The sequence below is a fragment of the Limanda limanda genome, chromosome 21, assembly GCF_963576545.1.
Source record: "Limanda limanda chromosome 21, fLimLim1.1, whole genome shotgun sequence".
Taxonomy (NCBI): Eukaryota; Metazoa; Chordata; class Actinopteri; order Pleuronectiformes; family Pleuronectidae; genus Limanda; species Limanda limanda.
The window spans coordinates 14,581,934-14,605,635 of NC_083656.1; the positions used below are offsets into that span (position 1 = coordinate 14,581,934).

At 40.7% G+C, this 23,702-nt stretch overlaps 1 protein-coding gene across 1 annotated transcript in view; it reads right to left on the reverse strand.

Moving 5' to 3' along the window:
- Positions 1-21,331, reverse strand: part of snx29 (sorting nexin 29) — a 136,172-nt gene extending 114,841 nt beyond the window's left edge. Inside the window, exons 1-13 of the mRNA XM_061094615.1 lie at positions 20,949-21,331; positions 19,405-19,469; positions 17,900-17,952; positions 16,480-16,604; positions 14,465-14,645; positions 14,229-14,299; positions 12,398-12,658; positions 10,566-10,968; positions 9,359-9,471; positions 8,632-8,728; positions 8,411-8,493; positions 2,174-2,237; positions 1,163-1,291 (exon numbers count right to left, since the gene is read on the reverse strand). Of these exons, the coding sequence (XP_060950598.1) occupies positions 1,163-1,291; positions 2,174-2,237; positions 8,411-8,493; positions 8,632-8,728; positions 9,359-9,471; positions 10,566-10,968; positions 12,398-12,658; positions 14,229-14,299; positions 14,465-14,645; positions 16,480-16,604; positions 17,900-17,952; positions 19,405-19,469; positions 20,949-20,955 (1,652 nt within the window). The 5' untranslated portion in view covers positions 20,956-21,331. The remainder of the gene's footprint in view (positions 1-1,162; positions 1,292-2,173; positions 2,238-8,410; positions 8,494-8,631; positions 8,729-9,358; positions 9,472-10,565; positions 10,969-12,397; positions 12,659-14,228; positions 14,300-14,464; positions 14,646-16,479; positions 16,605-17,899; positions 17,953-19,404; positions 19,470-20,948) is intronic.
- Positions 21,332-23,702: the final 2,371 nt, after the last annotated feature.

Here is a 23,702-nt window from a genome sequence, read left to right on the forward strand (position 1 = left end):
TAGATAGGTGTATCTCAATTCCACCTCCCAGCCCTTTATTCTAAAGCCCTTATTTTAATTAGAGGTGAGGTGTAGTTACACTCTATGTTGTCCAATACAGGTTTACTGAATACAATACATTCTCTAATGTAAGTAGCAACACCAGTTTGTTTTCAGGTCAAAAAGGTCTGAGGTTGATTTAACAAGAGGCTACTGATGGATTTTGTTTCTCAAAGGAGACACAAGTTTCATGGAAACATTTCAATTTACTGCTTGTAGACTTCCTCTCAATTTTGCTAATTCTCAGTTGAGCTTAGTCACAAGAGAAAGTTAAGGGCATGCTGTACAGAAATACTTAACACACACTTCACGAGGAGACCTATGGATTGTAGAAGCTTTGTTTTGTTTGTCCAATATTAAAACACTTGGGTTAAGCTCCTGACTCTGTGTGTTGATTCTACAGCAGCTGAGAAGGACTATCTCAGGAGGTAGATGAAATGGGATAAAATACACGTTTAATATTTAAAAATATCTCGGCCTTTGCCCATGAAATAAGTTAATTAACTAACAGCTTATTGCATATCGCAACTTAATTGTAAAATACGCCAAACATGTCTAGCAGCAGCTGCATTTTAAAATCCGTTGTGTGCTCCGCCTCTTTTATAGAGCAGGGTTTTTATACACATCCCTGTGGATAGGGCAACAGCTCAGACAGATTTGCACCTCGAAGCCTGTAGGACACCGTTCTAACATGTTGTTCAGTTGTAGCAAAACGGTACAAAACTAGCTGCTCTGTGTGCAAATGTTGGCCATTGCGACTCAATGAACAGTTTGCAGTAAAGGGAACTTTTTAACTTTGGAGATCTATGACTTGCACAAGAAAAACCTATGTAGATAACTAGAAGAAAGAAAAACTGATTATGTCTCAAAAAATGTGCCTGCTGACAACTCTCACATTTAAGCATTTTGTATGTCAGAAAATAGTAGAAATTGTCAAACACTGGCTAAATTAGTGTCGATGTGAAGCTCTGCTTTGTTACAGGCCTGAACTGACTGACAGGAGGTTTAAAAAGGTTTAAAAAGTCCTATTGCTGGTGCAGCAGTCAACACAAGCTAATCTCCCACACTGCAAACAGAAAGGACTGTGTTAACATACATCCCTGCTGCTGCTGCTGCTGCTTACCTGGCCAGTGCCTGGACCTTGGCTGTGTGCCTCTCGTCCAGCTCTGCCAGATTCCTCTTCAGCATGTCCGTTTCCTGCCTCAGGCCGGCTGAGTGCTCCATCTCCCCGTCCAGCAGACAGCGAAGAGACCTGTCACACACATGACGCAGATCACACGGCTGTTCTATTGAAAATAAATGTTCTCAAAAACAATTTCTTGCGTTTTTTTTTAATTGCCAAGGAAAACACCCAAAACGGCCCATTTTCATATTTTTCTCATTCTGTGTTCCACCTCTAAATCTCATTGAATTTTCCCAAACTTTGCAAAAGTAATTTTTATGATGTCCGAACAAAATGCCACCGGTTTGATATGTTGAGATTTAATTTTTGCATTGCAATTTGATGCACCCTATCACACGCGTGTTACACGACTGCATGCAAAATAATACAGCTTTCCATGTCTATCTGTCTGTCTGGTTTTTAACATAAGCAATAGATTAGATAAACATTATTCAGCTTCCTTCACTGACTAGAGTCGCGTTCAGATCTGTAAAAGAAACACTCATCTGTGTCACTGTTAATTTAATGGCACAACTACAATTTATCAAATAAATCAACACGGCTTGGCAGGGATTATGATGAATCCCAAAGATGTAAAAGCATAACTCAGAGTTTTCTGTTAATTTCAACAGAATTTTATTGGACCACGTCCTGTCTTTTCCTCAGTGATCCATTTGAGCAGCTGTTGCATGGGTTTGAATCACAGTCTGCTTATTTACGAAAAACAAAAAAACACCACTGAACTGTTTTCGGCCTCAAGTCAGCACAAAAAAATGCCTCTCGTCTGAGGATGAGGAGAAAACAAGCTGACACAATTTATATTGAAAGATCACCCGATAACTTCTTCCAAGCTGAGTGCGAGTGTGTGTGTCCGTGTGTGTGTGTCCGTGTGTGTGTGTGTGTGTGTGTGTGTGCGTGTGTGTTTTTAAGGGCTTGCAAGCAGCAGATAAGCGAGGACATATCCCAACGTACGTGTTTTGCTCCTCCAGCTCGTCCTTCCTGTTCATCATGGCTACAATGGCCTGACGCAGCTCCACTGCAGAGAATAGAGAGTGAAACTTCAGCACTAACTCAAACACATAAAACACAAACAGAAATAAGCATGACCTTTAGTTTGGAAAGTTCAGAAACCAATCCCACTTTCGCTCTTCCTGGATTATTGTTGTACTTGAGTTCCATCCCTAAAGTACAGTTTTTCCACTCGAAGAATCAACTCTTTTAAGCATTTAGGTTTTGGAGTTTAATACACATAGACAAACAGTGTGTATAGTTACCTCCGGCAAGGAGGTTATGTTTTTATCTGAGTTTATTTTGAGCAAGATAATGCAAACCCTCCTTCATGGATTTCCACAAGACTTGGTGGAAGGATGTTGTATGGGTCAGGGAAGAAATATTTAGGGAACTGATATCTTTAAGTGTACAAAATTTGGTCCAGCTTGACAGGGAACGTTGGGCAGCTGTGGCTGAGGGGTAGAGCGGTCGTCCTACAACCAGAAGGTTGAAAGATGACCCCATCTGCATGCCGAAGTGTCCTTGGGCAAGATGCTAGACCCCTAAATAAGGGTTGCACTTAATGTAGGACGATTTGAAAAAAGGGTCTGCCATATAACATGTATGTTATCTTATGAGCGGGCCTTAGCGGAGGTGTCTGCTCGACTGAGTTCCGTTCTAGTCTTCTATGAATTCTGTAAAATAGCAGATACCAGCAACTTCAGTGGAAATTCCCAATATCTATATCAGCCTGAGAAGCATCAGTCGGTTGAACTGTATCAAACAGTCGAGCAGCAGCTGGCTGATGTTTATCTCCTCTCTGGTGTTAAAGGACAGAGTAGAGCCGGGCTACAGTGACTCATCTGCTTCATTATGCTTGGAGGTGCACAGGAAAGGTTTCCGAGCTCCTAACAAGGCGGTTACCACTAATTTCCAAAAATAACAACCCTGAGCGAAAGGAGTTAATCCTGCACTTTGCATTCCACCATTTACACACACACGCACGGAGAGAGCACAACCCTCTTCTCATCACTAATGTAGGGTGTCAATGTAGCCACAGACACAAGTAGGTCTCCTCCAGCCCCGAGCTAAATGCCTGGTTGGGTGGAGGAGGGGGGGGGGCCGAGAGGAGGAGGAGGAGAGTGATGAAGAGCGCAACACTGGAGAAAGTCTATTATCACGGCGGCTCCATTCTCCACATCAGCAGGCCAGAAATAACTGTGACCTTTACTCCGACCACGCGTTCACAGTGGGTGCCGCGGACGAGCCATTAGGGACTCCGGTCGAGCCAGACGCCCCCCCCCCCCGTCCTCACAAGAGGACGTGGACTAATTACAACACACGTGTGCGTTTTTAAATGCAGGTTACTGTGTGTGCATGTGTGTGTTTGACCACCGGAAACCTACAAGTTGTTGATTGATTCCAATAATAGAAGCGTGCAATCAGATCCGGATGAAAATCACAGAGGGAGAGCTTATGCTGCTCACTCTTCCTTCTTCTTAGCTTCTACACTTTATCATGTGTTTAATGCACTAGTGCAGTGCTGGTTTGGAATGGGCTGTTTGCTTGGTCTGTGGTGACGCTGGTAGCAGTTCTCTGTCTGAAACTGTAAAAGAGACCTGCACAAAGAGATGTTTACCTCTTAATTCAAAGTCCAGTGAAGCTCGAATCAGTACGCAGAACCCCGACCTGGAGAATCAGTTATGTTGTTGTTTTTTGTAGTTGTGAATGTGTTGTTGTTGTGATCAATGCCGCGACTACAGAGTGCTGATTGCCTGTTTATTCAAGTTTTTATCAATATTGAACATATCATGTGTCTGACAATTTGATTTGCGTCGATAACCCTGCAGGTTAGAGCAGAGATTTACAAAGCAGGGCAGTACTCATAATACTACATGTCCCGTCCAATGTTTATATATTGTAAAATTTTTCCCATCCAATAAACTGAATAGCAAACTGGCCGATGAATACATATTAATAAACAGTTATGCTATGACGACAAGCTCAAAAGCACCAGATCCAGGTCTTTCCACCGGACACAGTTAAGCTCACCCCGCATATCCGGAAGTTGAGAGACGCCATCTTGTGCACCGGGCGTATTAGCAGTCACTCATTCACCCAGGGACCAACAGTGATGTGCATAAGTTAAAATATTAACGTTGTTGTTTTTATATAAAGACTTTGAGTGAGTGCCGTCATGTCGAAGAGAATGGGTGCCGGGGATATTCAGATGTTTTTTTGGCCTCTAAAAACAAGAAAGGTGAGTTGAGGACAGTGTGGAAATGAGAGCCAGTAAGTGGATTACTAGTGAACGAGTTGCGTCAATGCTTCTTGATGTATTTTTAATAATCACTGCTTTTCAGACCAGAAATCTTAAATGATTCATTCCGGAACATAAAGGCCAAAACACCACCATGTGTTTCATGTGGTGCATTCAGAGTAAAGAGAGAAAGGGAGAGAGGGAGATGCAGTAACTTGATTGCTGCAGGGAGAGCAGGTGAAATGGAGGTGAGTGAGACAAGGAACCAATGTTGATGATTGTAACCATAGATATATATAAAGACTAGATATCTCGCTCGACGGAGCCGGACGTCACCACATGGCGGCCATCTTGTTGCGGGTGGCTCTCTCACCCATAACATTGTGTTGGTAGTTGTAAATAACCATAACTTGCTCAATTTTCAACCGATTTTGAAACGGTCTGGTTTGTTATAAACGTCAGAGATGTAGTTATGACACTGCATAAATTATTATTTTTTTCTAGAAAATAACATAATTATTCATAAGTACACAGTGTCATATCTACATCTCTGACGTTTATAACAAACCAGACCGTTTCAAAATCGGTTGAAAATTGAGCAAGTTATGGTTATTTACCACTACCAACACAATGTTATGGGTGAGAGAGCCTCCCGCAACAAGATGGCCGCCATGTGGTGACGTTCGTCTCCGTTGGCCGGCAACGCCGCCGAGATATCTAGTGTTCATATCTGTGATTGTAACCATGTAAGACATCATACCAGTATAATCCAAATATACAGACTTGGCCTACGTGTATTTGTATGAGGGCTGTCAAGTGATTACAATATTAAATCAAGATTAATCGCATGATTGTTATCGGTTCTAAATGTACCTAAAGGGGTGTTTGCTGTCTTATATCTTAAGTCTAATGTATACAGGCTAATTTAAAGATAGTTATGAATATTTTACATATTTTGATATACCTATGTAATTGTATTTTTAAAAATATAAAAAATTAATATAGCAGGTGATATAAAATACACATAAACATGTTTGTATTACCAAGCACACATTAGACTTACAATACAGTATTAAACATTGTTTTAAATAACAAAATACATAAAGTCCTGTGTTAATAATGAGTTTTTTAATGTTCACTTCATGACTATGGCCTCGGGACAAAGCCACAGGTGAAGAGGATATGAAATTAAAAGAAACTTTCCATTACCTAAAAACAAAATAGTTGTTTTCTCTGGGTTTGATCATTGTTGGAAACATTTGGGATAGAGTACACAAGTCAACAAAACTTATAAGATAGGTCAAGTTGTTTTTAGACATTTTAATGAAAATTGTTTCATATTATATCTTTAAGCCTCAAGCAGGAACTGAGAAATTCTTAGAAAAAGCAGTGTATCAACAATTTGTGACATCACTTGCTTTCCAAGAATTTGTGTTCAAGCCACTTTCCGCCTACTGGCCTTATCTTCTTCCTCTTCTTGTGGTTTGCTACGTTTCCCATGAACAACTTTGAGACGGGCTGGTATTGTTGCTTTGGGTTATGCGAGTGGGCGGGGAGAGAGCAGAAGCAATGGGACTGTGGATATCGAGAGCAAGGGAGCGAGATTTTTCCGGCCGAGAAATAGTCACTGTCTCATCTCTTCAATTGCCAAAATCTGTTTTGGCTGCGTCGCATTCTGGTTTTATTGAGCCGACGGTGGGCATAGAAACTGGTCCCATGCCTCCGTCAGAATGGATTTCTCCCAATATGATTGCTGGATAAAAGAGCTTGTCGCTCTCTGATTTTAAGATGGCCGACACCAGTTTCAGACTGGATTTGTCTTTTACAGAAAACCCCATCATCACTGTTACCAGGAAAAGGGAACGGCCTCCTCTGCGGGCAGCCTGGACCACAAAGGCTGACCCGAAATGAGACTGTCTGGTCCACAGAGGATTTCAGCCACCGGTGTCACCAGCTGATCCCACCCGTACTGCTGTATCTTGGCAACAGAGATGAAGTTGTACACGCCTCGAAACTTCTAACGCCCCTTGCTTAGTTTAGCAGCCTTTGAAATGGGAAAGCCTAGTCCCGCCGCTGGGACTCAATCTTAAAATGCAGCCTCTGAAGACTGCAGCCCCGGAATTGAGACACAACTTTTTTGTCTTCTTTTATTGTGCAGCACTTTGGTCGACTGCTGACTGCTGTGTGCTATATGAATAAACTTGACTTGACTATGGATTAAATCTATGGATAAATCTGCCTTAAGATATAGCCAGATCTACTTTTATGACATACTGTAGTTGTTTGTACGTGAAGAGCACCAGAAAACCAGGGAAATCCAAAGGGTCCAGCAGCAAGGGACTATAAACTGTTTTATATCTTACTGAGGCCTCATGGAGCCGCCACTGCACAAGCCATTTGTAGATCACTCGCTCTTTCCGTGGCCCCATGACCACCTCATACCGAGAGCTAATAGATTGGACGACAGCTCAATCCCAGTACTTACAGGCAGCTGCACTAACCTTTCCTGCCCTGGCGCTGTGTGTCTTTCTCTCTCTCTCTCCCTCTCTCACACACACACACAGACACACACACACAATCAAGCAGCATCAGTGTGAGCAGCTATGAGTCCAAACTCTGATTAGCTCCAGAGCCCCACACATGAAATGCTCATGATGCATATTTATTTAAATCTCAATTTCTTTCTTATCTGTGACATCTCACAGCTGATCTGCAGGAATTCGCACAATCTTCAGTTTCTCACACCAAACTCCTCTGAGAGCAGCAGATGAGTGTGGGATTAAGCACAGTGACATGTGCATACACAGGAGCAACAGTGCCATCTGGTGGATTGTTTGCTATGATGGAAGAATTGCAGTACAGGCACAGGCACGGGGCTTCACTCTTTGTAATTAGATCACGTTTAACTGCACTGAAAAACAACAGGTTTTGAAAACACTCATCAGCAGGTTTGAATTAATTTGCCGCAGCGACAGCTGGGATGAAATTTACTGACGAAATGATGTTCGGGAACTTTCCAATGATTCATTACCAACACAAACTTCTCATGAACGCCCTTTGTCATCTGATAACACCTGAGCAGGAAGTGTTGATTCAGCTTTTGTGTTTTTTTTTGACTGTCACAACTAATGTGAATCATGTGTATGCTTAATTTTATGTAAATTTCATCCGATCAGCAGTCGGCGATTGCTTCAAAGATGCCACTCGAGGTGTCACAGAATCTAACTAGATTTCCAACAGGCTAAATATCTAGACGGGTCGGTGACAACAACCAATCAGAGCGCAGCAGGGGGTGAAAGCACATGTAGTGTTGAGGCGCCCCTTTGTTTTTATTTTACACTGCACATTTCTGCAATTGAGGGAAATCAAGCAATAACCCTGCATGTGAGGGAAAAATAACAAAACAGAGGATGCCTGTTGAGTTGGGGTCAGGCTCTGTTCTCGATTCTTTACAACTGTAACGTCCACTGAAGCGTTTCACCTCCTCCAACCTGATGTTGGGTGAGCAGGAGGATCAGTCAGACACCTCTTGCCTTTTCTTGTGTGTATTTTCTGATCAAGTGTAGTTTGGACACCGGACTAGTCGGGTGTTTATCCTGGTGAAAGGTTGTTTAGTGTGTGACCCCCCCGCTCCCAGTCAGATGTGCAGCATGTCTTCACAACGACCCAAAGACTCTAGATCGGAGGAGAGCAAGTTCAAGAAGTTACAGGGGTGGTAATGAATTCTTTAGGTTTGGACAAAACAAGTCCTGTTGAGAAGTGATGTAATTGCTGCAAGTGAAGCCATGCGGGAAAGACGTTTGTCTCACGTGTGCAATAATCCATGATGATTCATTCCACAGAACAGGTTTTGAGAACAACCCAAAAAAGAAGAGCAAGAGAGAGAGAGAGAGAGAGAGAGAGAGAGAGAGAGAGGAGTAGCACAAGACCGACGGATGGGAAAAAGGCCAAACACTCACCCACTGTCATGGACTCTGGCAGACCAGGTGTTTGCAGGACGCTGGAGATGGGAGCAGACGGAGCCGGTGGACTCGACTCCATGCTGCAACACACGAAAACAGAATTCAGGTACTTTTGAATCTCTTTAAATTATGTTGCAATTGACTTTTGAATTTAGTCCTGAGAAAAGATTTGACCCTGCAGCACAAACAACTCCTGTGACAACGCATCATTTCCTTACTTGAACGTCAGCTCGGACCTGCTGCTCTCACAGTTTCCCACCGGCCCCGCTGAGTCACACCGAGCAGGAAACGCGGCCGTGTCCTCCACAGAGCTCACTGAGACAGAAGGGAAGTGAAAGTGAAATCACAGAGTGAGAGAGAAAGTCCCTAGATTTAAAACGATAGGCTACTGAACCTCAACGCAGATTTAAAACAAACAAATATAACAGAATCTTAAATGGTAAAAAGAGAGGATAATGAGGACCGGTGCAGCATTGTAGGCTAAAGGCACTGATGATTAAACTTAGAAATGACAGTTGATCAGTCTTGTTTTTTTGGGCTATAAAACACCCAATAGCCAAGATATTAGAAGTTGGTTATTTATTTTTGTTAAGACTGCTCTGTTTTAATGATTAATGCAATATATAATTCTCATAGATACTATAGACTCTATAGCATAATGCTTGAATAATGTATTTTTGCTAATAAAGAAGTTTAAAACACTCTTAGCTTAAAATAAATAATAGCGCGATTATAATTGATATCGACAAGTTATGGACAGTTTTGGCTGTATCATTCAAGTCACAGGTAAAATCATTCTTAAGAAATTAAACTTGTCATACAGGTATCAACTTCAGGACTATTCCATTGTATTAAAAGGTGATTTTCTTTTATCTGCTTCAGTTTTTGTCAATGCAGATCTCTATAAGCTCTGTGGCTGTTGTTCTGGGGGGGGCAGTTTCATACCTGGCTGACGGTCTGCAGGGTGGAGAGGGATGAGGATGTCGGAGCTGCTGTGGTTTGTCATCACCTGTAGAGGGCTCCACGTGGACACACTGGGCAGACTCCCGACCACCAACCTGCACAATGACCAGTTTAATCCGGATCAGTTTGGTGTTAGTCAGCTTTGAACATTTTGGAGTCAAGCCTTAACTGCACAACATGTTATTATACAACCATATTATCTATTTTCTAGGATTATGCAGTCGGACACTTAGGGAGATGTAAACAGGAAGTTTAATGTTACAATGGACTCAATGAGTTGGGCTGTGTCTTGTTTTATTTAATATCTACTTACATTAAACCTATGCTGAATCACTTTCAACTTTCGCTGGTTCACATTGATATTGAATAAAACTTAAACTCAAGATTATCATCATGCTCCATTTATTATCTCCTAGAGAGCAAGAGGGATTTTGTTCCACTTTCCCTAACATTGCGAGATAAGGCGTTTTTCAAGGGAATAGAAAAGGGAAATAATTTATGGATCTTGATGAAAAAAATAAAGCACATTTAAGGAACTGATATTTATGAGTGAGTGAATCATTTTTAAGCAGGCTGCTGGGCTTTGGCAGAGACATGCGCTTTCCTGAAAGCCATTCTAGTTATTTATTTATTAAATATAAGCAGATTTATAGATGTTTATTGAAATTGACAAACAGTTTAAGCCGCAGTGAATCGAAACGCATGCGAATAATTTCTGCGCGCTAGGATTTAGCTGAGTTACGACTCAGAGAAGAAGTTAATACCATCAAACACATGTTCCTGTTGTTTTTGGAACGCAGACACACGCTTGTCACTTCAACTTCGCAGACACTTAAGTCTTTCAGTGGAAACAAACATCACAATCTGGTTATTAACTCATCACAATCTGGTTATTAACTGTCTTGTGTTATGAACAAATGTTCTGATGAGAGTAAAAAATATGTTTAAAGATTTATACACACTACTTTTTTATAATGTTGGAATCTAATGAAAAGACACCTTTATTTTGCTCAGAGAAACAGGCTCTTATATGTTATTAATCAACTATAGGAGCCTTTAATTAGCAAATAAAACAAGATAAATAGAATATGAGCACTTGTGAATTTCAGGTTTTCTACCGGGAGCCCACGTCGATTTCTACAAACTATTTATCTTTATACTTTTTATAACTTGACGTTTGCTGACTCACTGATCAGAGCTGATCCTCTCCTCCTCCTGAGGTTGTGCTCTGGGTTTGTACATCTCCTCCTCTTCCTCCTCCTCCTCGTTGTCGATGCTCTTGCTGTCGGGCAGTGGGGGGGGAGTTGCGGGAGGCGTACGAGACGGATGTGGGGACCCAACCCAGCTGACTATGCCCGGCTCCTCCAGGCCGTTCTGTGCCGGCGACTGGGAGTAGGCCGGCTCCAGCGGGTCGATCCCTTCCTCCAAGCTGCTCTGAGCCGGAGCCGTGTGACTCTTCCTTATCGTGCCCGTTTTCTGGGAGTCCTCCTCCCCCTCCTCCTCGTCCTCCGCCCCACCATCCAGATCATCATCAAAAGAAATGATGTTGGTGATTTTCTTTTTCCTGCGGCGCTCCTTCCTCAGCCCTGAGTCTGGGCAGGATAAAGATGGAAATAAAGTGAACAAAACCTTTAATCTCACGCCTCAATTAAGAAGAAACTTAAATGGATTCAAAACTTCTCTGTCTAGACGGGCTCCGTCCAAACGTTCATACAAAGTTCAGTAACGATGACATCAGCATCTTAACTTTATTTCACTTACTCGACTTAAAAAGCTTTTCTCCCTAACTGTCTGTGGGTCAGCCCTCTTCCTTTTCAGCGCCTCGCTGTGCATTAGCGAGTCTTCCACCGCGGAATAATCTCAATGGTAAAAGAGGTGGTGCACCAATTTAGAATTTAATTTGCATTCAATCCACCGGAAGGTTTTTAGCACCACACAGTTAAAAGTTAAAAGCTTGTCCATCTCGCCGAGCAGAGCACACAGAGGGAAAACGGTTGCGGTGTAGTTTTCCCCTGACAGGAAGGACCGAGGCGGCTGCAGCTAAATGAGGTCAAATAAGGAGGCCGACGTTCTGGAAGTGTTTTCATTTCATGGGGGATTTCAACTCCGCTGCACTTGCCTGGTGTTGTTGCCACTAGATTCTACAAGTGCATTTATTACACATGCTCAAACTGAACCGGTCTGCTTCTGAGGCAAATGCATTTTTCAAAAATTACAGCGTTCGACATGTGGCTCACCTCTGTCACAATTAATTTTGCGTCAGAACCAGAGGATGACGACTGTTTTGTGTTCGTCGTGCATCATTAACACTCTGACTCATTTGTTTTATCACACCAGTCTAACGTCTCTCCAAACAAAACGCCAACAGCGATACTTTCGTAAGTACTTTAGGTCCAGACAGCATTTAATCTCCACTAACAGCTATCTACATATGAATGGGGAAACATTAAAAAGATGACAGCCGGTGCATTTCGGGCAATGTGTTCCTGCTCTTTGCTCTCCACGCAGATTATTTCCCTCTGGGCAATCGAAGCCTGCTCAAACGTGATTGGTCAAACTAGAAATGCTCAGATTCTGCATATTCACATAAAGAATCTGTTGGTCGAGTTCCATGACACATAACTCACTGCATTCAAGGGGTAGAAACAAATAATGGTAACACCTTATAGTACAGTGGAATAGTCCTGATGTTGATACCTGTATGCAAAGTTTAATTTCATAAGAATGATTTTATCTGTAACTTGAATGATAGTCAAAACTGTCCAAAACTTGTCGATATCAATTCTAAATCGCGCTATTATTTCTTTTAAACTAAGAGTGTTTTAAACTTCTTTATGAGCAGAACAAATACATTATTAAAGCATCATGCTATAGAATCTATAGTATCTATGAAAATGATATATTGCATTAATCATTAAAACAGAGCAGTCTTAACAAAAATAAATAACCATCTTTTAATTTCTTCGCTATTTTGTGTTTTATAGCCAAAAAAAACAAGACAGATCAACTGCCATTTCCTACCAGCAGAGGTGCTGCGTGGGAGAACAGGAAGCGGGTCCGACGCTCCCTCCCCTCGGGGGGTGAACCCGGGCACCACGGCCGTGGCTGTGCTGATCTCACGCAGGAGGCTGCTCACCCCCTGAGTCGACTCCTTCAACAGGCTGCCGATGCCCTGCGTGGACTCCTTGAGGAGGTGGGACACCGACGGGCCGGCGCCTCGCGTCAACCCGCCGTTCAGGTCGGTGTTGTCGATGTTGATGGCAAACAGGATGGAGTTCAGGCCTGAGCACAGCAGAGAGAGAGAGATTGAAACGAAAAACCCAATTCATTCGAGATCAGACCGGTTAAATCGTATGAAGCTTTTGAACTTGAACTTCAAAGTGTGTGGTTAGCCGTTCTGTCCGTGCACGGAGAACAGTGGCAACGCAGGATGAACAATCCGACTGTGTATGAGAGGAGAGGAAAACAATCTGGCAGGAGATCAGTGGTGATATTTGAGAGTTTGTGCTCATAAGTTGTGCTCGTCAATAGTTCTGCAGTAAGAGAACATCCATTAACATTAATAAGGTTTGGGCAGCAGCTCTCAGGGAGCCCAGCCATGCTAAACCATTAGAGTGCAAAGTCAGTGAATTTCATGCTTTTACAGCAGCTCTGTTTGTGGGAAGCCTGTTCATATTTCAACGAGAGTGAAAGTGAGGCGGTGAGGCTCATTACACATCAGCATCAAATTTCAGAGTCACAACTTTGCTGATCTTCGATGCTTATCATTAGGAGGGGCAAAAAAAATAGCCTGGCCTGAGGCGTGGTACCAGAAGACCACACAAGACAAAAATCGAATAAGTATGGTGGCCACTATAGGACATTTGAGAGTCAGACTGTCACCTTGGTTCACCTTTCATCAATTTTTGGCATACTTTACTAGCTTCAGGTACTGTTGCTACATTTATCACTAAGGAGGTTGTTCAAACTCTATCCATTTGTCTCCTATTTGGTTTATTTGTTTCCTGTAAGCAGGATTACACAAAACTAAGTATCAGATTTAAACTGGTTCCCAAAAAGGAACCAGGTTAATTTTGGCATGGACCTGGACAAAGGGCCAGGATTTAAATGTTTCAATTTGCAGCATAGGCTTTTTTTTTTTTTAAATATGCATTTTTTTATGAAGAAGCATTTTTTTTATATGTTATATGCCTATGTTATATGTTCTATGTTATGTTATTTTTATTTTGTAAAGCCCTTGCCTGCCAGGTCAAAAGATCACAGGTCCTACTTACTACGTACTTACTACATATATATTCATATATATTTTTTTTTAATTTAATATTCCCCACTCCACCCGGTAAACATCTGCTTCATTTTAATATTTTAATATGTTATACATTATATGTTATATGTTATATGGTATGTCAATTCTTTTTTTTTTAATTTTTGTAAAGCCCGTCTACTGTGTAGATGCTGCCTGCATAGATGCTGCCTGCCATGTCCCAAGAATTTCACTGCTCCAATGACGCTGTCATTGGTGCATGTGACAATAAACTTTGATTTGATTTGATTTGATTTGGATATGCTTGAGTGTTGTTCTAGTTTGTAACTGCTTTTGTTGGCATACTAACATGCTAACATACACAGTGTGATAGCATGCTGAACATTGGCATGTAAAATGCTACTTAATAACCTAACAAAGCTGTATTTGCATAACCTGCAACATTAGCCTGTTAAAGATAATTATTATATTAATATATATTAGACTATCAGTCCAATGGAGCAAGATGGCAGCGTTCGTATCCGGGGTATTTTGGCTTCATTTCTAGATAGTGGGAGGATACAGTCTATGCTAATGACACAAACAGACCTGCAGCCATGGTGGGGAGCATACTTGCTCTCTCTTCATCCAGAATAAAAGCCCCTTCTTCATAGTAAGTTCTGGAAGAGAGGTGACATATAATCAACACAAAAAGAGGAAATCCCTGCATACCAGTTGTAAACAGCACAAATGTAATACAATGAATATTGATATGAAAGTTTGCAATCCAAAAACATTTCCTTTAAACATAAAAATATAAATACACCCAGAACAGCAGTACTAACCCCAGACGCGGGCGGTCAGCCAGCAGTGTGTGCAGGTAGCGCTCCAGCGAGTGCTCGTTGAGGGCACAGCGCAGCCACGCACGACCCCGACCCAACTCCGAGGAAATGTGACGCAGCGAGTAGAACCGCTGGAGCTCATGGCGGTTCAGGTGCTCCTTCACGTAAAACCAGAACGTCAACTCTGGTGGTGGAGGAAAAGCAGAAAAAAAGACATGAGGAGAGGGTTCAAAAGGAGACAAGACAAAGGGAGGTGAAAGGTGGCGTGATGGGGCATTAAGAGGAGGAAATGAGGGTGAAAAGGAAGCAGGGAGGAGAAGGAGAAATGGCAGCCAGGTTGATAAAGATGACGAAGAGTTAGAGAGGTGAAAAGAAAAGAAGAACAGAGGATGCAACGGTGAAACAAGGCGAGACAAAGGAGGGCAGAATTAGTTTTTTCTCGCTTGTGAAAAAAGAACCATTCTCGAGTTCCACAAAGGGTCAAACACTTCTGGAGTCCTGAGAGTCGACACATCTTCGCTCTCTCATTAAAAAATACCCACAGTTTCTGGCACGCCGCTCCATCCTCACTTCCCACCTGTCACCTCCCCATATTTCACACTGACCTCACAGTTTTATTATTTTCTATAACAAAGAGAAGAAAAGATCAAATAACCTCTGAGGGTGGTTTCCATATAAAGTTTTCTAAGGCCGGGTGCAGTAATTAATAGGAATGAGAGTTACGCTTCTTTTCTGCATATAATGAGCGTGTGACCTCAGTCCAGTGTGTTCAAATGACGTCTGCTTATTTCTGGCTTTAAGGACTCGGCTTCATTAATGAGATGCAAATCCACGAGTTCAGCCACAGTCCTTTCTTGTAATTGACTGTGAAATACAGGGGACGTCAGATATGCTAATGGTTATGGGGTGACGGCCGTTACAGAAGTCATGCATTTCTGCTGCAAACGTGGATTTAATAACCATGGGGTTGTTCAGTACGACAAAGTAGAAACAATTTAGCAAAATGTGAAACTAATGACTCTCTGTAAAAGTGAAGCCAAACGTCTCAATCGCCCTCTGGTGGCTGGCTGCAGTAAAGGTCATGAAGCCCCACTGCATATTAGCAGACAAAAAAAAACAATACATCAAATACGTTTTTATCAAAGATGGTTTCTGTCATTACAGCTCATTCTTATCACACTGATTCATGTTTACTTTTTTACCTTGTTGATTTCAAGTGATTAGATGCTATAAAAACTATTGACAGCTGATACTGACTCGTGATTAGTGGGACTTTAATACCTCAGGGAGCATAAAGGGATAAAGTAGGAGAATCTCTCAAATAAAGAAATAGGGTAGATGATTTTTACTTTATAAAAGTATTGTGTTTTGTTAATGCTGTCTCAGGTTCCAAGACTTTTTATTACAAATGATCCTTCAATTAGACTACAAAGAAACAACCCAGGTTATGTTACTTAAGGGAAGCACCTTTACACAACTTTACCAGAAATTTACCAGATATCATTTTTTGGTACCTGTTCGTTTTTCATTTCCCTGTAGTTCCACATGATGCTATCTGCAGTTTGGAATCTTGATTGCAATCACAAATAAACTATTTGTAGGTTTGAACAAGGCTTGAATACTTGGCATTAATTTATGATGAGAAACTGGCAACATTCTGCAAATCATGGGATTTTTTTAGGACTGTGTTACTAGCCACTGCAGAGAGAGACAGCGGTTTGACAGGAGAGCAGAGATCAACCAGCGTGTGACTCTTTAAATTGTACTTCCTCTCTGTAGTCTAATCATCTGGTCTCACAGCAAGGTGGTAATTATCCTGCAGCTCGGAGCTTCGCACTGATTCATCTGCTTTCTCAAACCCTTCGTGACAAGCTGCCCTCTGGCAAGGTTACAGCTTTCTCTGGTCTCCCTTTCTCCCCTCAAGACAAAGGCTGGAGGTTGATGTTAAGTTTTTGCCCTGATTTTCGTCTTGAGACCCGAGTTTAACAAACTGTGACTCCTACCGTGGAGGTTCGTACCTGCTTCGGCCTTGCTGCTGAAGCCCGCAGCCTGCTTGAGTGCGGCGGCAGTGAGGGCCAGACCTCTGCTCTTCCTCAGGCCGTGCTGCAGCACCGCTTCAAACTGTGCACACAGACAGATCACCCTGCAGAGGAAAAGAGTAGAGGAGAGGGTTTGTTATTCAGTCTTACCTTTAACACTCACAGGCACAGTGGTCCACCGCTTGTGTTTTTGATGCCATTTCAGGCTCCAGTAGTAGTAGAATCGTCAGGGCGGATGTTCCTGATGGTCTTTTTAAATAAATGTTTGAAAATAAACTGTGGATGCCGGGATTTAGTTTGCAGCACTAACTACAGGATGTTCACCAGCACACACACAAATTCCCTATTTGCACATGTAGCTTTCTCTCTCTCATAGGGAAAGGCTGAGAAGGGATGGCAGGTTGTTTCATTTTGGCCTTTACAAATCACCTACTAGGTAGTGGGTTTATTTTCAGTTAAAAAACTGTCAACATTATTTTCATATGTTTCCATTCTGCACCATTAAATCATTTAAAATGCCACAAAGAGATCTTTTATCAACATGTTCTGGCTACAACACATAAATATGTCAATTTTTGAATGGTAACTATCAAAGTTACAAACTACTGTGAGTTCTAGGTAGCATCAAATATGAAACTTTGATGATGATGATCATGATGATGATGTATTACTATAGTCTGATGAAGAACAGTTGGTAAACCATTTTTATATATATATGCCTTATTTCACTCGTCTTGCTTTTCATAAAATAAACCTACAAAATGTAACTTTGGCCACTAGGGGTCTCTCAATCAACACGACAGCAAAACAACTGGTCTGATGATAACATGAAGCAGTGTGGGATCATGGGAGATGTTGTCACTTATATTTATACCTTACGTGACTCAGGCACAATAAATGTTCACAGATGAGGTCAAGGTCAATTGTGATCTACTACGAGACACCAATACAAACAAGACACAATTTAAATACGACCAAAATGATACGTCTTGTTAACTTGAATAAACTTGAGAATTTCTTGGAGTATGAACATTATTGTAGACATGTTAACAAAATATTTAACATAAATCTAATCGTTTTTAGACATTTTTTTCCATATTATATGTTATTTTTAATCTTTCTTGTTGCTTAAATGTAATAAAATATACTGTATCAACATCAGACATATGTTCTTTTACTTCATTTTCTGTTTTGTTTTGTTAAGACAGTGATCCTCAAGCACATTTTCCAGATCACTGCACAGAAAAGGCTAAAGCTACAGCAAGTCAAACATGTACTGGAACACCACGGCGTCAAGTGACCTGGACCTGCACACGTGAACCATACAGCCCCTGTGTTTGCTGAGGAGATTCAGATACAACCCACTGAACTTCTCGGAAAAACAGGCAGCTTCTCTCACCTGCTGTCTGAGTCGGTGGCGATCTCTTTCCTTCCTCCAAAGCGGATTTGGCACTGAGAAAAGATGAGGGAGGGATATTAGACGCTGCCCAAGAAACAGCTCATTCTTCAGCGTTCAAACCCAGAACACAATGAACACATGTCTAAGATTTCATGGGTCGGAAGTAGCCACAAAACAAACACTGTATTTTTTTTGTAAAATATGACACAACCAGTATTCTTCTGTACTGATTACGACCAGAACTGCAGAGAACAGATTAAAGGATTCCTTCTCCAATTCCATAAAACAATATTTATTAGACAGTCAAACAAGTCTTCATCTAGACTCGTGGTTGTGCTGTGTCCTTGTTTTGCTACTCATTTTACTAATTGTTGTGTGCATGTGTGATTTTTTTTGCGTAATCTGCTTGATATACTGTACATCTGTGTCTTTATAAGCTGCTTTCAGACATGTTATAACGTAAATGGCCGAGTCAGTTGCTTTGGGAATTTCCCAGAACTTTTCCTGCCAGCATATGAGAGAAAAACACAAGGAAATTGTCTGCAATATTCACAACGAGCGAGTGGGATGACGTTTCTAACACTTAGCGGAATCAAGATAAAAAAAACTAGCCTTCATGGCTAAATATACTATAAATTTACCATGTGTTTAGACCTGTATATACAGTCTATGGTTTAGACTTAGGGTCCACATGTTAATAAATGTGCATTTTCCATTTTTAATAAATAAACATAAATGTAAAGATAAAACAAAAGAACTGATCTCACTTTCAAAAATGACCAGGATAAGATTTTTTTTTCTTCACACCTGAGCAGCAGAAGCATCATCACCTGATTAAATGTCCCACAACTAACACTATGATACAGGTTGGCAGAAACTTAGGGGTTTTCTTTTTGCTGTTTATGTCTAATATGCAGCTCTGATCTCAGTCACTGTTTGAACCAACATGTCATACAGATCCAGACAAGACCTGATACCTGCACTTCCTACTTTCTCTTTCTCTCTATGTATGAGGAAAGGTCAACACATCAGAAACATCTATTAATGCTGTATTTCTTTCCACACTACAAATAATAAAGCTTGAATTCAACCATTTATTTTGCTTGATAGATCTAGCCAACATTTTTGCAATTTATTCAAAAGAAGATGAACTTTTCAAAGTTGCACGTCTGGATCAACTTTACCTTATATTGTTTACTCTGTGGTAGATAAGGGAAGTAAAGGTTTTAAGTAATCATCCATTTCCACATTACAAAGAAATATGTCACTCTACTAATAAGTTGTGCTTTGAATGTGGAACTATTTCTAAATCATGCAGACGCAGATATAAGTATATGGAAGTGGAGGTGTTGCTTTCTCTGCATGTTCACTTCTAAACAATAACATTGATTGAAAGCAGAACGTGACAGATTTGAGTCGCTAATAAAAAAATCTATACCCTTTCAAGCTGCAGTACTAAATGTGGCCATACGTGACTTTTATGTGACTCAGACAGAGAAACTCACCTGTTTGACCGCGTCCAGCAGCCTCTCCAGGAGGTGCTGTCTCTTGGTATCACTCTGCTGAGGGCCTGCAGCAGCAAAGACACACACACACAGGAAACAACACAAATGTAGTTTAACGACAGATAAAGAAAATTACAGACGTGCACTGCACACTTGATTTGTATAGATTCTGCATTTTCCCAAAAGGAGAGGAAAGAAATTATGTCTCTTGTTGTAAAACACAGGAGGTATAACTGATCCACCTAATATTTATACAATGTTTTGTTAATCAAGTGTTTGTGATTCTCTGCCCATAAAGAGTTTAAAAACCTTCACCCGGTTGAAAACTGTCTTTAAACTGAACAGAAATTATAATATGACTTTTATCGACTGACATGATAATTTTCATCTTGATATTATTTGAGGTCATATCAACCAGACCGAGGTATATGATCTCTATATAGGTATATTCAATATATTGACAAAGTGATCAATATTTCAATGGAGGTATGTGCTCCCTTGTTGTAAATTAAATATGTTTGGGTTTGGGGTAAAAACAAATGGTTGATAAATTAGAACGAATAATTGGCATCCAGAATTCCACAATGTGGTGCTTCAATGTTTATTACTACAGTACAGCATTTCTCTGATTCGCATCTATGCTGGTTTGTAGTGTTATAGATATTGTTTAAATCTGCCGGTCCAGTGGTGCAACGATTTAAAAAAAACTAAGACCAAACTATCTGCAGGTCTTCATGACATTATAAACTAGTTTTGTTGAAAGTGTCAAACATATAAAATATATAATCAGTCATAATGATCCTACTTTTCATATTGGGAAAGCATCCCCATCAAAAAAGTTACAATTCTTTTAAATCTCCTTTATTTTGGATCCTTGACACATGAATTGTTGGTTCCATGTATTTATCATTTGTCCAAACCAGCATGAAGAATTTCATTAGGTATTTGAGGGTGTGGCCTGAATGTCTGATGATTTGACACTTAATGAGTTATTAACTTCTTGTGTCTTGATGCCACTTCAATGTGAACCAGTGAGATGTTATACAGCTTCTCACAGAGGATCTGAACAGTATGAGGATCAGTGGTGATACAGATTTGTCTCCATAAACTTTATGTCCAAAAGTTCGGTGCACCAGTGCAACCAGTGTAAAAAGTTAGTCTCGAGCCCTGGTGTGATTTATCTGTTAATGGTAAACAATAATTTAGGAAGGTGTGAAAATATAAATGTCCCTCAATAGAATAAAGGTTCTCCGGCTCTGTCATAAAGAGATGTGAACGTTTAGAACCTGAGAAAGTGTGTTTGAATGATGCTGAGAGGATTTTTATTTTCTCTGGAGCAAAAAGCTGACATATGAATGAATATGAAAGGTAGTTAAACACCGGAAATACAGTCTGCAGGGTGTAAACATTGTGTGGCGACAGTGTGGAGCCGGTTCTGAACCAGTCAGCAGGAAATCCCTCATGTCATCATGCATGACTGAAGCCGCTCTGCCGTGCACGGGTCCACATGTCGTGCATGTGTGTGAATGACAGTGAGATCTCACCGTTCATCGTGGCGGACAGACTGCGGTGCCGGTGACATCCAGGACCCAGATCGTGTGGTTCATCCCTCAGTGGCTTCACTTCGCTCGGAGCTCAGGCTCGGCCGCGGACCGGGCCCACGCTGCCGCCGTGGCCGAGCTGCACCCACCCTGGCCCGGCGTGTGGGACCGGATCTCCCCCGGTGAGCTCGGAGGCCTGGCCGGTTGAGGAAGAGGGTGTCACGGTGTGGGATGAAGGAGCCGGAGAGAGAGCGGAGAGCCGGGGAACTTCATGACTGTGACCCGGGCTGATGGTTGAGATCCAGCAGTGTGTGTGTGTGAGGAGAGGAGCTGCGGAAACACACACACCAGCTGGTCGCAGGTTAGAGCCTGGAACACAGGGGAGCACAGACGAGAGGACACTGAGCTGTGTCAGGGTCACATGACCAAACACAGGATGTCATATGACACCTGCGGCATGACGGGAGTTGTAGTCTTCTTCTGTAATCGATGTACGGGACTACAGATTTATTTTGTGAGTGTAGATGTTTGCTGTCAAACTGTTATACAAAACAAGCGAGGGAAAATTGTTTCAAAAAAATTTTTTAATAGTGTTAAAGAAAAAAGAATAAACAATTTGAGCATATTCATTCATATTTAAATAAAATCGAAAAAATAGTATTTACAAAAACATATACAATTACATTCATGGGACTTTTGGGAAATATTTTATGCTTTTGCCTTTTAACTATGATAGTAATACAATAATAATTACAATAAATTACCTTGTCATCAATTAGTTTTCATATTTATTTTCACTGTTTGCTGGTGATAAATGTAAGAACACGGCATTAGGCAACCATCTGTTTTGAAAACATTGAAGCTTTCACAGCATCTTTTATAACAATAATAATAATAATAATAACTTTATTGTATCCCACTTATCTATACAAGGTTACAAAGAAGTTTTTTTGCTTTTTACTAATGATAAAAAGATTTGTTACAACCATTTTGAAACAAATGGATACGAATGGATCCTTCTGAGTGGACTCCAATCTGACATCAACTGGAAACAGCTGCAGGTGACAAGAGAGAAATCTGTGGCAGTGGTTTTAGGAAAATCTGTGCGTGTGTCATGTTTTCACACACCACTATAATGCATTACACATATTATTATTCCTCGTTTATATGTTGATTATTATCTGTGCCTAGTGGTGCACCACACGTATTATTATTCTGCAAGATTATTATTGTGTGAATTATATTGCACACACCACCAGGCAATTACATTTTATTATTTGTCCCGCTACTTGTAAGAAAGTATAATATTTTCATTTTTGTGTATATTGTGTGTATATGGTGTGACTGTTGGAAAAGTCATCAAATGTCATGGGACAAAATGACATTAAGGGTATTTTTACTGCTGTCAAAGGTCACAAAGGGTCATATTTGACCCTTTGTGACCTAGAATGATATATATGGGAGTCTGAAATGTAACAAGTGTATTTTGTATATTGAGGTTACAATCCCAAAAGACCAGAAACCACAGTAGTACAGTTAATTCAATAGTATAATTTATTTGAGTAAATAACTTAATAATATAAATTTCCCTATGAATTGGAATGTAGAAGTTTAAGTAGCATGAAATTTAAAGTAAAGAAGTTTGTAAAGTTGTTTGCCATGGCTGCACTGGTAACTACTGAGATAACGTTTGGTTCAGGTAATAATGGCCTGTTTCATTTGCTCAAGTGTCAGTTACATCATGAAAATCATACAATTGAGACTTATAGTTTCTAGCCACATTTTTACAATACACCTTTTGAATATACAGTTATTAAATATATACTGTGCCAGATAAAGGATTAATGTCATTGGATGATTATAAATAATCAGAGAAACTACCTTAGCAGACAAGAGCAGCAGCGTGGCAACAGACCCTTGAAATCAGAACTTTCAGAACAGATAGTAAATAAATTACAATTGCATAAATATCAGCACCTCTGTATCTGAGGCCTCATTCCGATGCTTAACATCAACTCAGGCTACTTTTACAGTCCATCAGGTCTACTACAGCTAATGCACCTTTACTAGAGGATCGATAAGAGGTCACCTCCTCTTTGTTTACAAAATGTATTGATCTAAACCACACACTGTTTCTATGTTATAACTGCATGAGGTTGTAAATGCTTCATCTCAGCCCAATAATTAGCTTTTTACTGGCCCCTCAAGTCTTTCTTAAAGGAATGTTTAACTGTTACACAACCACCTTTCTTACTCTTAAAAAAGTATTTTCAATATTACTTAAGAGGGTTAAATAACATTCAAAACGAAATAACTATTTTTTTAGAAATGAAAAGAAAATGATCACAAAAAAGTACATCATCACTATAAAACTCTTGAAAACTCGTGGAACTTTTCAGTTAGGTTAAAGAAAGCTGGTGCTTTTTAAACCGTAGCTGTATTTTATCTGTTTGACAGTTGATACAATAGAGATGATGACAGCTTAATTTACATGCATACCTCAAATAAATAGGCAGAACCTCGTCAAAGTCTGTGATCAACCAAACTCGACCAATAACAACATTAGTGACAGATTAGACAGCTGTGGCATCTGATTCAGAGTTACAGTGTGCAAAGTTTTCCTCTTATCAGCGAGATAAGAACATGTGGATCTTATCTAGACAAGACTTCAGTGCTGTATAATCATTACTGGAGCAAACACAGAAACACTTTCAGCACAATAAACAGACAAGCGAGTGAAACAAACATAAAGCATTG